Source organism: Myotis myotis, unplaced genomic scaffold (assembly GCF_014108235.1).
Source record: "Myotis myotis isolate mMyoMyo1 unplaced genomic scaffold, mMyoMyo1.p scaffold_m19_p_2, whole genome shotgun sequence".
NCBI lineage: Eukaryota > Metazoa > Chordata > Mammalia > Chiroptera > Vespertilionidae > Myotis > Myotis myotis.
The window spans coordinates 6,158,207-6,173,688 of record NW_023416324.1 but is presented as its reverse complement, the minus strand read 5'-3'; the positions used below and the strand labels follow the sequence as shown (position 1 = coordinate 6,173,688).

The 15,482-nt window shown below is 59.6% G+C and overlaps 1 protein-coding gene across 3 annotated transcripts in view; it reads left to right on the top strand.

The window, feature by feature from the left end:
* Positions 1-15,482, top strand: part of DHRS3 (dehydrogenase/reductase 3) — a 40,452-nt gene that overhangs the window by 14,070 nt on the left and 10,900 nt on the right. The window contains exon 1 of one of the 3 annotated variants that reach the window (XM_036349608.1): positions 3,867-3,993. The exons of the other annotated variants lie outside the window; for them this stretch is intronic. Within the exon in view, the coding sequence (XP_036205501.1) occupies positions 3,868-3,993 (126 nt within the window). The 5' untranslated portion in view covers position 3,867. Of the gene's footprint in view, positions 1-3,866; positions 3,994-15,482 lie in introns of those variants that run through there. 3 annotated transcript variants of the gene reach the window in all.

Below are 15,482 nucleotides of genomic sequence, written 5' to 3'. Positions count from 1 at the left end.
AACCGGCTTCCACAGTCACGTCTTCCTCTAACCCCCTTCTTCCGGCTCCTTCCTCCATCGCTAAGGCCCCTTGTGATAACACTGGCCCACCCGGGGAACCCAGGATACGTTTCTATTTTAAAGCCAACTAATTAGCAAATGTAATTCCACCTGCCACCTTAACCCCCTTTCCCATGTCAGGGGACATAGTCCCAGGTTCTGGGGATCAGGATGTGGGCATCCTTCGGGGAGGCCATTATTCTGCCGGCCACTCTTTCCGAGCCTGGATCTGAAGTGACAATCTAGTCCCGTGGTCGGCAAACTGCGGCTCGCGAGCCACACGCGGCTCTTTGGCCCCTTGAGTGTGGCTCTTCCTAAGCCTTAGGAGTACCCTAATTAAGTTAATAACAATGTACCTACCTATATAGTTTCAGTTTAAAAAATTTGGCTCTCAAAAGAAATGTCAATCGTTGTACTGTTGATATTTGGCTCTGTTGACTAATGAGTTTGCCGACCACTGGTCTAGTCCCACCCTCCCAGGGCCCAGGGGGATTCCAGGAGACTGCTGCCCGCGCAGGCCAGCCGCGCAGAGAACACTGTTGGATCTGCCCCAGCACCAGCTGTTCCAGGTGCCACCCAGGGTCACCAGGGATGGAAGACGTCACCGTCCCCGCCGCAGCGCATCTGGCAATGTGGCTGGGGCAGTAGGACGTCATCGGGGAGGGTTTGCCCTTGGAGAGCAAAACAGCAACGGGAATCTTTAATTGACCCCGAGCTGGGTGGGCAGCTGCTCACAGAAGGGAAGACTCTGGGTCAGCTGGAAGGCTTCCCATGGGGAGGGGAGGGGCGGCGGGAAGGGCCTGCAGGGCCTTTCCTAGGTCACAGGGACCAGGTGGGCACCACAGGGGAAAACACTGGGTTCCAGGGCCCGTCCTGGCTCTCGCTGGGCAGATGGACCCGTGGCGGTCAGTGACACTATGGTGTGGTGGGCGCTTTGACGGAGCAAACCATGGCAAAGTATGAGCATAGGGCGTGGCTTCCAACCAGTCTTTTTTTTTTTTTTTAAATCTTTTATTATTAAATCTTTATTGTTGAAAGTATTACATACTTCCCGTTATCCCCATTGACCCCTTTTAGCCCATCCCCATCCCCGCACCAATTTTTGAATCATTATTAAAATTCTTCCTACACACTAAGTGACTTACAGGGATAATCTGATTAGGTCCTCAGAGCAACCCTATGAGGTAGGCACTATTACTGACCCCATTTTAAAAATGAGGAAACTGAGGCTCAGAGAGGTTAAATACTTGCCCAACATCACACAGCACACGCACATCATGGGATGTGAATCCAGGCAATCTCGCTTCTGGGAAAGAAAGGCTGGCAATGGCTAGGACTGGGGCCTAAGGCAGTGGTTCTCAACCTTCCTAATGCCGCGACCCTTTAATACAGTTTCTCGTGTTGTGGTGACCCCCAATTTCATTGTTACAAATTGAACATAATTAAAGCATAGTGATTAATCACAAAAACAATATGTAATTATATATGTGTTTTCCGATGGTCTTAGGCGACCCTTGTGAAAGGGTCGTTTGACCCCCAAAGGGTTCGCGACCCCCAGGTTGAGAACCGCTGGTCTAAGGCGAGGCACTGGGGATGAGGTGGATGTGGGAGGAAAACACCACAGGCAGAGGGGAAGAGCGTGTCTGGAAAATGAGAGTTGGGAGAGCTGGACCCCTTCGAGGAATCCCAGAGTTTGGGCTGGCCAGAACTAAAGTGTGAGCGCGGAGCAGTGGAGATGGGCAGGGCCAGGCCTCGCAGAGCTTGGTGGTCGTGAAGTTTGGACTTGATTTGAAAACACTAGGGAGCCAAAGCAGGGTTTCCACAGGATGCGTGGCCAGGCCGCTGAAAGGAAGGGGAGGAAAGCCTGATTCTCCGATGGGCAGGGCTGGGTCTCTGGGCCACTAACAGCCACTCTCTGCAGGGCTGGCGCTGAAGGGAAACCCCGGCCCACCTGGCTTCCTGGGCCCAGGCCCATTCAGGTTGGTTCCCAACATCCGGCCCTTGTAGGATGTGCTGACCAGGCCATTTCCCGTTGCGACGTACAGCCCTCTGGGCCCAGGTCCCCAGACTGATAGTGGATGCCAGCCACCAGCCAGAGAGAAGGGTCAACTCTGTGTCGTTTGACCTTCATCTGCAGAGATTGAAATGACTCCTAATTAATAGCCGTAGGATAGATAGTTACCCTGGCACAGTCTGCAAGTCATTTGAAGCTTGTCTTTGGGAGGCCAGTGCAAAATTAGTGGAGGGTCTCCCTGGGACACACCAGCTCGGGGACCTCCGAAAGTCCAGGTTGGGTAGGATGGGGATGCTGAAAGAGATACCCTGGTAAAAAGTCTGTCTGTCCTCTCCCAAACAACAGCTAAATTCTCCCCTCCGCCAGCACCTCCCGGAAGTGCTGCCCAGGATTGCGGTCCTGGCTCAGCCGATTCCTGGCTGTGCCCTGGACATTTCCAGGACCTCAGCGTCTCATCTCTAAAATGGACCCATAGCTCAGGTCCACAGCCCCTTGAGGACTCGCCTAAATGCATGGGTCAAATGAAGGGAAAAAAGGATTTTGGAGTTTGGGGGCTGTGGAGCCGAGGGGTAGGCGTTGTGGGTCACGGTAGCACTTGGGAGGCTCCCAAGTCAGTGCTCCCGATGGCGACCACTGCTCTAAGATAACTTTGCTCCTCCCTCTAATGTGCTTTCGTATTGACCGCTTTTGCCTTTTGCAGGGGTAGCAGGGGTATGTGTGCAGGCACCCCTTGCTTAGCCAGCTGCTGTCAGCCCTCCCTTTGGGGTGTGTGGCACAATGCTGCCTCACACAGCTGTCCTGCTGCCCAGGGAAGGGGTGGAGCCTTTGCCCAGGCATTCGCTCTCGCTGCCTATCGCTGTTGAGCCCCCTCTGCGTCATCGTCCTGGCCGGCGTCCTGGCTTCGTGACCTGTGCAGTCACACTGGACCCGGCTCAGAGGTGCCCTGCTTGTTAAGGCCCTGCTGTCGCCGCCTTGAAAAATTCTCAATAATTTTGGAAGAAGGGGCCCAACTCTTCATTTTGCGTGGGGCCTTGCACGTGAGGGCCCACAGGCGGTCCTCATCACAGCCATGACCCATGGGTGGCCGACTTTTTCCTTTCCAAGGTCCCCGTCAAGGGGCATTATCACCCATTCCACAGGGGAGGCAGGCAAAATGATTTCATTCATTCGTTCCCGTATTTACAGAAACCTGATTACCAAGCCAGGTGCTGGGGTGAGATTCTCCTCCTAGAGGTGTGTGTGTGTGTGTGTGTGTGTGTGTGTGTGTCGGGGGAGGGGGAGGGGGAGGGGAATAGACAAGAAACAAGCAAGTAAATGACTAAAAATTTCAGACAATGACAATAAAACAGGGTGACGAGAGGGAGAGGGATTTAAATATTAACTTCAGTGAAAGGGAAGCTGGTATTAGCTCTGGTGTTAAGCTGTGTGCCTGCTGCATTCCTGGGGCGCTTTTTAAAGACTTGGGGTCATTTCTAGGTTCCCCCAACCCCCACAAGGACCTGAGTTGGTGGGTTCCAGGTAAAGGAGCCAGTGTGTGGGCTCCGTGGGCCCAGGGGACTGTTCACCTGTCTCCTCCGCCCCAGGCTTTTCCCAGTGAACCCTGAGGCCCAGTGCGCGAGGCAGGCAGGTGAGTAGAGAACCTGCCTTCGCTTTTCTGAGCATCTCCGTGTTCTCACTGCCGGCCGCACAGGAGGCTGTGATTCACCCTCGCAGCCTGGTGAGGGTTTCTTGCACTTGTGACCTTCCCCACACCAGCATCCGGAGGCCACTTTCAATTCTCCCCACTTCCCAGGAGGAGCTGATGAAGCCCAGAGATGCCAGGTGACTCATCCGAAAGTCACACAGCAAATCAACTCCAGAGCAGAGCGCTGGCCTGCCTGGCCCCAGCCCGGCTGCTTTCCATTCCCAGGGGCAGTTCAGATGCGCCGGGCCTGCCAAGGGTATGCGGTCCAGGACGCTCTGGGAGAGCCCTGGAATAAGGGGTGACCCCCTGCTTGGTGGGCGGGGGCGTGGCTGGTGGGGCACTTTGGCATCTGCTTCAACCTGGAGGCAGGGCCTCCAGCATTGGCTTCTGAAGAGAAGGGAGCTTCCCGGAGAGAGAGCCGAGTGGGCAGGCCGGCACTTCCCCAGGGTGGTGGGCAGAAAGCCCACAGCTGCCCCGGAAGGCCGGCCCTGGCTCTGGAGGCCTCCTGGGGAGGCACAGGACCGGTCCCCCTTGGAGGGGCTGACCCCAGATGGGTGGAAGCTGCCAGCCCCCGGGATGCTCCGGAGGAGGGCGGCCGGCTCCAGCTGGGCCGGTGCCCGCCAGGGGGGCGGCGGAGGGCGGGCGGCGGGACGGTTCACGCCGCGGCCAGCAGACTGGCTGCGTGTTGCAATGTCTGGTGGCGTTTGCAGCATCCTGTCCGCGTGTGCAGCTGGGGTAACCTCAGGCCGGCGGAGGAGCGTGTGTGGCTGCAGGCTGCCGGGCGGCCCGAGGCTGCTGGCACCTTGCATCTCATTTACAGCTCCGGGTTCAGCCGCAGGTCAGCGGCGCCCGTGACATCACCGCGTTTGTTTACCGCTCCGCCGGAGGGAGGAAGCGAGGGCGGTCCCGGCGCGGGAGGGGACGCTCACCCCCATCCGCGCCCGCCCCCGCCCCTCCCGCCCCGCCATCCACGCCCGTCCTCGCCCCCACCCAACCCCGACACCTTCCCGGTCCTCACCCCCACCCCAACCTGTCCCCCCTCCTCCTCCGCCTCCGCCGGCGCTCCCACCCGCGCCCAACCCCAACCCTAAACCAGCGCCCTTTCCTCTCCCCTCCCCCCCGCCCCGCCCCTCCCCTCCCCATCTGCGTCTAGATCCCGAGCTGGCCTCCTCCCCACCTCTAACCCCTCCCCACAACCCAATCCTGGCCCTCGGCACCCTCACCCCGCCCCGCCCCTTCCATCTACCTACCCTTCCCATCCCTTTCCCAGCTGCCAAATGGGACTCCAGCCCCGCCACGCCCCAGCCCCTCTCGGGACCCCGCGGCCCCCACCCTCCGCCCGCCCTGGGCCCTCTTTCCCAAAGACTTCCTGGAGCCTCCCGCCGGCCCCGCTGAGGCTTCGCCGGGCGCTCCTCCTGCCACCCCCTCACCCCATCATGTGAGCGCAGGCTCGGGGCTGAGCAGGCGCCGGCTCTTCGCCGTCGGGGGCAGGGCTGGGCCGTGGGGTTGGGGGGGGGGGGGGGGAGGCAGGGCTGGGCTGGCCAGTCAGTGCCCCGTGGGGTTGGGGTGGGGGGGAGGCAGGGCTGGGCTGGCCAGTCAGTGCCCCGTGGGGTTGGGGTGGGGGGGAGGCAGGGCTGGGCTGGCCAGTCAGTGCCCCGTGGGGGTGGGGGTGGGGGGAGGCAGGGCTGGGCTGGCCAGTCAGTGCCCCTTGGGGGGGGGGGAGGAAGGGCTGGGCTGGCCAGTCAGTGCCCCTTGGGGGTGGGGGGGAGGCAGGGCTGGGCTGGCCAGTCAGTGCCCCGTGGGGTTGGGGTGGGGGGGGAGGCAGGGGGCTGGGCTGGCCAGTCAGTGCCCCGTGGGGTTGGGGTGGGGGGGGAGGCAGGGGGCTGGGCTGGCCAGTCAGTGCCCCGTGGGGGTGGGGGTGGGGGGAGGCAGGGCTGGGCTGGCCAGTCAGTGCCCCGTGGGGGTGGGGTGGGGGAGGCAGGGCTGGGATGGCCGCTCTTTGCCGCCGGGGGCAGGGCTGGGATGGCCGGCCACTTTGTTATTGGAAACTGGTGTGTTTACCAGCGGCGCTAGGTGGGTAGCTGGCCTGCTTGGCGGGCCTCCAGGCACCTATGCTTGGGGAGGCCGCCCTGGCCACCTGGAACTGCTTCCTCACTCAGGGCCGGCCCCCCCCCCCCTCTGTTCCAGCCCAGTGTTCTGGAGGCTGGAGGGACCTGGGGTCTGAGGCCGGAGGCAGGATCTCTCTCTCTCCCACCTGGGACTTGCCAGGCCTTCCCTAGAGAGCAGCTCAGGGCCTCAGAGCCCTTCTTGCTGTTCTCAGGCCACACCCTGGGGTCCTCCTCTCTGGCAGCCCAGCCCTGCAGCCTGAGGCTCCTTCTCCATCACCTCCACCCCAGTGCCCCAGCCCCCCCCCCCCATCGGCCACATCTGTCACCTGCCATGCAGCTCCCAACTGGCCCCTCCACCCTGGCTCCCACCCCCATTGCACACCTCACTTCAGCAGTCAGGACGGGTTCCAAACTGCCAGGCAGACACTGTTATTTCTCTGCTCACAACCCTCCGAAGGGCTGCCCACCACTGGGAGTAGAATCCCAAGCCCCCACCCGTGGTGACAGCCCCCACCTCCTGTCTCCCATTCGGCTCAGCCACTTGGCTTCCTTGCTGTCCCCCAACACCCCACACTCATTCCCACCCCAGGGCCTTTGCACTGGCCGGTCCCTGGGCCTGGAATGTCTGCCTCGCTGCCTCCATGTCCCTCAAGTCTCTGCCCAAATGTTCCCTGATCAGCGGCTTTCCCTGTCCCTGCCTCCATCTGAATACACTCCCAGCCCCACGAAGCTCCCTGCTTCTTCCATGCACGTTTGGCCACCTTTATATACTATGTAGTCAATTGTCCCTGTGTTTATTGTTACACATCTCCCACGTATACACAGGAAAGCAAACTGCAGGAGGGCCGGGTGGGTTTATTTCCTCCAGCAGTGCCCTGAGTGAGCGAGTGAGCAAATGAGGCAGGGGAGGGAGTAGTGACGGAGCTCGGCTTTGGAGTCCAGGTTCAAGTGTTGCTTTGACACTTGCCTGCCTCAGCCTCACCCATAGGCTGGACTTACGCTCCCATTTCTCAGGATGGTAATACTGAAGGTGTGCCCACTGCTGGAAAGTGGTCTCCACGCTGGCTGTCCTCTCCCCGGGGGGGAGGGGGCACCCCCATCTCCTGCTCCCTTGGCTTCTCCCACCCAGCCAGATGCTGGGACAGAGGTCATGGGGATCAGCCAGGAACTCTAACCTGAGCTTCCCCACCCCCGTATTTTGCCAAGTGCAGTCTGGGCGGTTCATGTTTGTGGAAAGAGACGCCAGCCCCTGGGTTCCTGGCTGGAAGGGAGAAGTTGGCCCTGCTGGCCGTTCCCTGCTGTCCCAGAACCAAACTGAGTCCCAGGAATCACACCCAGGGAGGAGGTGCGACTTAACCAGTTGTCACCCTTGCTTTCTGAGCACCTGCTCTTGGCGGGTGATGATGGTGTGAGGTTTTGAGGGGGGTGTCCTCTCTCCTCGGGGTCACGAGATGTCCATCACAGAGGGAGGCCTGTGCCTCGGCCACGGGAAGAGCCTAAAAGAGCAGGGACATGCCCGCGGATGTTCCCAGCAGCTCTGTGCGTAACTGCCCAGACTTGCCACCGAGTGGCCCTTGAGTAGGTGGATGGCTACATGAACTGCGGCCTCCAGACAATGGGATGTTACTCACTCGGGGCTCCAAAGAAATGAGCTATCAGGCCAGGGAAAGACCTGGGGGGGACGTCCATGCCCATGACCAAGTGAAAGAGGCCAACCCGGAAAGGCTACCTGCTGTGTGATTCCAACTCCATGACCTTCTGGAAAAGGCAAAATTATGGCGACAATAAAAAGATCAGTGGCCGCCAGGGGTTGTGGGAAGAAGGGTGAGTAGGCAGAACACAGGGCAGAACACAGTGAAACTGCTCTGTGGGCTCCGGCTGTGTGGGCGCATGTCATTACGCATGTGTCCAAACCCACAGGATGCGCAACGCCCAGAGTGGGCCTGGGCTTAGGTGATAATGGCATGTCGGTGTAGGTCCGTCGGTTGTAACAAATGTACCATCTGGTGCTCGTGTTGATCTTGGGGGAGGCTGTGCCGGTGTGGGGACCAGGGTTATGTGGGAAGTCTCCGTACCTTCTACTCAGTTTTGCTGTGACCTTAAAACTGCTCTAAAAAATAAAGTCTATGAATAGGAAATTATTTTTGAAAGGCAAGGACTGGGTTGGGAAGCGAGTGTCTGTGGGGTTGGGGAGCGAGTGTCTGTGGGGTTGGGGAGCGAGTGTCTGTGGGGTTGGAAGCGAGTGTCTGTGGGGTTGGGGAGCGAGTGTCTGTGGGGTTGGAAGCGAGTGTCTGTGGGGTTGGGGAGCGAGTGTCTGTGGGGTTGGGGAGCGAGTGTCTGTGGGGTTGGAAGCGAGTGTCTGTGGGGTTGGGGAGCGAGTGTCTGTGGGGTTGGAAGCGAGTGTCTGTGGGGTTGGGGAGCGAGTGTCTGTGGGGTTGGGGAGCGAGTGTCTGTGGGGTTGGGGAGCGAGTGTCTGTGGGGTTGGAAGCGAGTGTCTGTGGGGTTGGGGAGCGAGTGTCTGTGGGGTTGGAAGCGAGTGTCTGTGGGGTTGGGGAGCGAGTGTCTGTGGGGTTGGGGAGCGAGTGTCTGTGGGGTTGGAAGCGAGTGTCTGTGCGGGTGGGGGCCTTTTGCATGAAGGCCTCTCGGGGAAAGGCACACTTGAGCAGAACCTGTAAGAAGAGGGCTGGGAAGGGGCTGCTTGGGGGAAGAGGACACAGAGGAGCTGGTGCAAAGGCCCTGAGGGAGGTGGCCCCTGAGGAGGGATGAGCGAACCAATCAGGCCGGGGAGGTGAGAGCTGAGGGCAGGTGGTGGGCAAGCGATCACGGTAAACACTGGATTTCACTCTGGGTGAAATGGGGAGCCGTTGGGAGTTGTGAGCATGGCCACAATTGCTTTCTGGAAGGATCTCTCTGGCTGCTGTGTTGAGAGCTGTCTGGGCAGAGGCAGGGGCTCTGGGGTGAATCAGGGAGAGCCGGTTGGGCCTTTGCTGTGGTCCACGTGACGGATGACAGGCTGGGCCCAGAGCGGCAGCGCAGAGGAGGCGGGAAGCGGTCGGCTTCTGATTCCAGAGGTCAAACCGGCGGGTCGGGTGGAAGATGAGAGAAAACAACTCATGGGGGACAGTAGGGTGTCCAGGGGGAGTAAAGGGCCTGGCATCTGCTGCCCTCGCCATTCCCGCCTCCCCACCTGCCCCACTGTCAGCCTGTGAAGACCCCGGGATCCTTACACGGGGTAAGGTCATCACGGTCACCACTCAGCAGATACTTGGTCAGCAAGGCCATGCACTGGCCCAGGGCGGGTCAGCGGCCTTCTTTCCGCCCCTGGGAGGTGGACGCCTCGCCGTGCAGTGCTTGCCATTGGCGTGTGCTTGGTTATCTGTGCAATGAACGGACGTGTCCCTGACCGGGGTTACCTTGCCCCTGTGGGTGGGGTACAGCGGCCCAGAGCACAGGCTGGCCTGGAGGTTACTCCTGTGGCTCCCCGGGGGCTGGCTCCAGGCTGGATGTCAGCCGGGAGGAAGTCTGTCCGGCTCCAGGCTGCGGTCAGGGGCCTGTGGGAGGAGATCTAATTTGAGGACCTTCAGCGCAGTCCTCTCCACCAGCCGAGCCAGCGGCCGCCAGACATTGTCAGCAGGCTCCACGGGACGCAGCCAGGATGCGCCCACCACGCGTGGCTGCGTGGGAAAGCCCTGCCTGCTGCGTGGGCAGCTCGGCGGTGCAGGGACAGGATGGGGAGGATGTGTGCAGCCTAACAGGCCCAGGAGGTGTCACCCCTGGTTCCCTGGGAAGTGGGGGAGCGGTGGGCCACAGGCGGCAGGCCTGCGGCTGCACCAAGGGCAGATGCAGGCAGAGGCAGGGGGAGTTTGGAAACGGCTCCCAGGAGGAAAGGGGGAAGGTTAGGAAGTCCGAAAGGTCTCAGGGTGGTACCCGACCGCTGTCATCGGTTCTGAAGGGCTGTCTTGGCACGAAGGGCTGGCTGGTAGGCTTGTTGTCGATGACAGGCCGCACCCCCAGCGAGAGCTGGAGGCACCGAGAAAAACACAGCTTCAGGGGAAACAAAACAAAACAAAACAAAACAAGCACCCCTGCCCTGAGAGGAAAGCGTGTGGAGGAAGAGGGCAGCAGGCAAGCCTCAGTCTTTTTAAAAATATATGTTTTTATTGATTTCAGAGAAGAAGGGAGAGGGAGGGAGAGATAGAGACATCCGTGATGAGAGAGAATCATTGACTGGCTGCCTCCTGCAAGCCCCACACTGGGGATCGAGCCCACCACCTGAGCATGGGCCCTGACTGGGAATTGAATCTGTGACCTCCTGGTTCATAGGTCGACGCTCAACCACTGAGCTGGTTGGGCCAAACCTCAGTATTTTTTAGCAGCAGAGCCTTTGTAGAAATGACTGGTCCAGAAGCCTAATAAAGGTAGCACTGCCCTGGGTGACCGGGTCCCTGCCTACCCGGCCCCAGCTCTCAGCAACCCCCGGGGGTCTTCAGCGGACCCCCCAGAGTTCAGCTTGAAAACCTCTTCTACCGAGAAGTCCCCTTGATGGGTGATCTGCTGCCCATCCCGCAGTGGGGGGGGGGGGGGGGGACGGTTCTGTCGCTGGCCTCCACCTTCCCGGGCCAGGCCCGACCGGGGTGTGGACGGAAGAGGCCGGCTCAGTCAGGGGAAGGATAGAACAGGGGTCTCTAAGAGTCCAGAAGCAGAGGCCCCAGGCCTCTGTCACCCCGATGGCTCCCGTTCTATGAGGGACAGTGGGAACTTCTGTGAGCAAGTGGTGAAGAGGCGTGTCTATCTCTGTTCCTGAGTTAATAACAATAACAATAGCTAACATGTATCCTGTCCCTGTTTCACCCAGCCAGCCACCCTTCAAAGCGGGTGCTCGGATAACCGTAATTTATAGCGCGGCTAAGTGGGGTGTCCACGCTCGTGTGAGTCCTGAGTGGCAGATCAGAGAGCTGAGCCCAGGCAGTGGCTCCTGAGTTCTGGGCCACGCTACTCACGCCGGGATCTCCTTTTGGAAATGGACGGGGATGGGGGAGAGGGGGAGCTCCACGTTTAACTCACACACGCGTGTACCTCTAAGAGTGTGCGTGTCCATGTTTCAGGTGCCACCTGCCCACACACGGGCACCCACCGTGCACTTCCCGCCAGCACCCTGGTCTAACCCTCGATGCTTGCACTCCCTGCTGCTTGCGTGCTCTCATCTGGCCACGGGATAGATTTTTATGAGCGTCCTCCTGCTGGAGGAGTTGGGCGGACGAAACTGTGCACCCTCCACACCGTGACCTTCCACCCCGCCCACCCTGCCGTGGTTTGGGGTCTCTGGTGGGCATTTTCTTTGCTTCTGAGAAGCCAACTCAGCAGCGCTCCGATCCAATACACGGCGCCCGTGGGACACGAGCTGGCCTCCAAAGACCTGCCCAGGGACCTGATCTTCCCAGAGCTGCCAATTATAACCAGATGCTCCTCCTGGGACCCGCCCGAGACCACCCAGCTGACGTCCCTGGGGGAGCTGTGCTCTGCAGCTGAGCTCTAGCCGTGAATGTCAAGTCCAGGCATTCGTGTGAGCCCCTCTGGGCGAGGAAGGCAAGGCTGGGTGGAGAAGGGCCTGTTCTCTGGCCAGCAGAGCTTTCTGGAGTCCCCCTGGGGCCAGGGCCCTGTGGCAGTGTTAGCTGTGCCTGGCCCGTGCTGGGTGCTGAGGTTCTGAGATGAGTAGGACAACCCGGAGGACCTCGTGAACTCGGGAGGCAGGGATGCTCACAGACAGGCCCAGTGCCCAGGAGAGGCACGAACCAGGGTCAGGGCTGACGGTAAGGAACATGAATTCTGAGTCACACTGCTCTGCTAATTCTGAGCGGTATGAACTTGGGTGAGTCAGTTTATCTGTCTGAGCCTCGCCCATAAAATGGAGAGAGTGGCCACCCCCACGTGGGACTGTGAGGATGAGAGGAGAAAGCACGTGGATGTACTCGGCACAGCACCTGGCCCACGGCGAGTTCTCCCAGATGTTAGCCTCAGTGTCGTGTTGTAGGGAGGATGGAAGGAGCAGCCAGAGAGGCTTCAGAACTGAAGGGGCATTCTAGCAGGGTTCTGCAGGATGAATAGGAGCCCACAAGTACACTTGGCATTTAAAACAAAGACTCACAGCCGGTGCTGGGCAGTAGGTAGGGCCACAGGGAACCCACGATGGGTGAGATTTAGTCCCTGCCTTCCGGGAGACAGGATGTAGACTCAGAATGGCGATGACAGCACAGAGGGCCAAGTGCGCTGGGTAAGGAGCAGGTGCACGCCGGAACCCTGGAGCCCAGCACTCCCTCATCCATGCACTCAGCAACGGGAGAGAGATGCAGACAACGGGTGGGAGCCCCGGACAGGCGCTGCCAGGGACGGGAGCCGCAGGGGTTGGACCTGCACGGCTGAGTTACCCGTGTGCAAAACGTCTAGTTGGGGTCTGACTTGCAGGGGAAGCTTAGTTCTGCCTTCCGTTCTTAAGATCATAAATAAGGGTACTTGCCCTTTAGACACTTCTTGTACAGACCAGCAGAAGGAAGCGGACGGAGCCAGCCACGATCCCACGCGGCCTGGTGACGTCCATGAACCTGCTGAGCTGACGGAGCTGAGCTGACCCTCTGGCTAACGCCGCACCCTTTCCCTGAACCGTAGGCCTCTGAGCGTTTCTCCATGTCGTGAGCATTCATCGTTCTAATGCAGCGGTTCTCAACCTGTGGGTCGCGACCCCTTTGGGGGTTGAACGACCCTTTAGCGGGTCGCCTAAGACCATCGGAAAACACATATATCATTACATACTGTTTTTGTGGTTAATCACTATGCTTTAATTATGTTCAATTTGTAACAATGAAACTGGGGGTCACCACAACATGAGGAACTGTATTAAAGGGTCGCGGCATTAGGAGGGTTGAGAACCACTGTTCTAATGGCTGCAGAGCAGGGTACATTGAGAGGCTGTGTGTGTGTGTGTGTGTGTGTGTGTGTGTTCTGTGATTTTTCTCAGCTCTTCCCCCTACCTCCCCGCCCCCCGGGAAACAGTAATGAGAAGCTTACTGAACTCTTAGCTTCTGTGTGCTAATCCCCACGAGACCGCCTGAAGAGAGGAAATGGCTCTTCTCCCACTGGGGGAGGGAATGATGGTGAAAAATCTCCGTTCCAAGCTCAGCTCTGTCACTCAGTTGCTGTGCGGCTTCAGACAGGTTGCTCAGCCTCTCTGAGCTGCAGTTTCCTTATTATACAAGGATGTAATATGGCAGCCCCATACCGCCCCCACCCCCATTTAATACAAGTTCCCCATTTATTCGTTATCCTGCTCGTGGTAATTTGCGTTCAATGGTTTTCTCCTTCCTCTGGGTCTTCCTCCGCTGGAACATGGGCTCCGGGGACAGGGGCCATGTCTGTTGTTCTCTGCTGGCTGCCAGGCCCCAGGCACAGCGGCCGGCCCGCAGCTGGCCCTCGGCGCGGTCCTGGCGCACAGATGGACGCGTGGCTGTGGCCGTGGAGCGAGACAGAGCTCAGGAAGGTCTGGTTGGGAATGAGCGCCGATTGAGGGCACCCGGCACTTGGGAGCAGAACTCTCAAAGCTCACAATATCCCACGGTCTTGGGGTTCAGGGGGGCTTCTGTGGAAGACAGGGCTCTGGGTTTGAAGCCTGCCTCCGCCACTCACTGAGTGTGACTTTGGGCCTTTATTTCCTATAAAAAGTGGACAACTAGAGCCTTCAACTTTGGGGCTGGCTGTTGCCTCGGTGAGGACAGCTCTGGCGGCGGGGGAGGGGGGGCGGGGAAGGGGGAAGGGGGAACAGGCCCTGGCCAGGCGGGGCGGCCGTGGCCAGTGTGGGCCCACCGCCCGGGAGGCCACAGGTCTTTGTCCTCTTACCCCCGCGCCAGTCACGGGCGCAGGAGGACAGAAACTAACCGTCTGCCCCAGGGGGAGGGAGGCTGGGAGGTGTTGAGCTGCCCTGAGCCCTTATTTGTAAACCCAGCTTAGGCATAAATCCTGGGCCACTGACCCTGCCCAGCTGCTCCCCATCGGGGGAGTCAGTGAGGAGGAGGCCGCACTGGGTCCATGGGCTCATAAATCTGTCCCCTCCCCAGCCTGCCTACCCCGCCTCCTCTAAGACCCTGCTCCTGCCCGCCTGGTCCTCGCCCGCGTGTGGCGCTGGGTGGGCCTCTCCTGTCAGCTGTCCAGGGCAGACAACAGGTGGCTCTGGGCACGGGCCACCGGGTGGGCCAGCTGAGCTGCACCAGCCAGCTTCCTGGTCCGTGACTCCGGGTCCCCACAGGGGCCTGGGCAGCGGACTGGGGGAGGAAAACCCCAGGGCTTGCTGGCTCTTGGTCTAAGTAGACTCTGTTGAGGGTTCTGAGACCCTAAACGACTTTTAGTCGAGGAAGATGGGGTGGTCTCGGGCTTAGAGAGGCCCTTTCACCCAGCAGTCGCCAGCCAGTGGTCTGTGAGGTCGGAAAGGCTGGGCACTGGGCTGTGAAAACGGACAAGCCAGAACCCAGGCTCCCAGCCCTGTGGGGTGGGGTGGGAGGGAGAAAGCAAAGCTGTCGCAAAGCCCCGGGGCTGTGAGGCTTCGAGCACAGACCTGAGGAGGCCAGGCCCCGCCACCAGGGGCCTCCTCATCAGAGCCTCGAGAGGAAATGGCCACACCTCAGGGCCCACCTGGCTGCATCCCCCACCTCGGGGAGCATGGGCACAGCCTTCACTTCCCTTCCTGATGCCACCTCCAGCTTGTCCTAGCCACATACACAGGGCTGGCCTCCCAGGGCCCTGACTGCCAGTTTCCTGGGCAGACAGACCACACTGGGGCGTTAGACCCCTGCCCTCCTTGCCATACCTGAGAACGTGGGGGTCCAGGAAGAGTTCATCTGGCCCAGCAGCCTCCAGGCCCTCGGCACCCCTTTTGCAGGAATCCCGTGCACACCTGTTTGTGCTGAGAAGAACCCAGGGTCCCCAGAATGAAGGGCACCCATCTGGGATGCTGCTCTAGACCCTCGGAGGTGACCACTTGTGCTCCCAGGCATCTAGACCCCTACACCTCCCAACAAGACCCCCCCACACTTTAAGCTTCCTCTCCTGTCAACTTGTCCAGAAATCTCTGAGTCCCCAGAGGCACCTCTCCCGGCCTCACCAGACCCTAGGGAACCGCGCAAGCCCCAGGGTCCGGTTTCTCTTATGAGCTGGAGGTGGGATGGGGTTAGGCAGGGACAAGAACAGGAGAAAGGGGGCCAAGGGTTACCTAAAGCTCACTCGGACGTACTCAGAAGATGGATGGATGGATGGATGGATGGATGGATGGATGAATAGATATGGATGGATGGATATGAACTGATGGATGGAGGCAGGGTGGTAGAAGGAAGGAATGAGGGATGGATGGATGGATGGATGGATGGATATGAACTGATGGATGGAGGCAGGGTGGTAGAAGGAAGGAATGAGGGATGGATGGATGGATGGATATGAACTGATGGATGGAGGCAGGGTGGAAGAAGGAAGGAATGAGGGATGGATGGATGGATGGATGGATGGATGGATATGAACTGATGGATGGAGGCAGGGTGGAAGAAGGAAGGAATGAGGGATGGATGGATGGATGGATGGATAGGTGTTGGGGTGGGTAGAA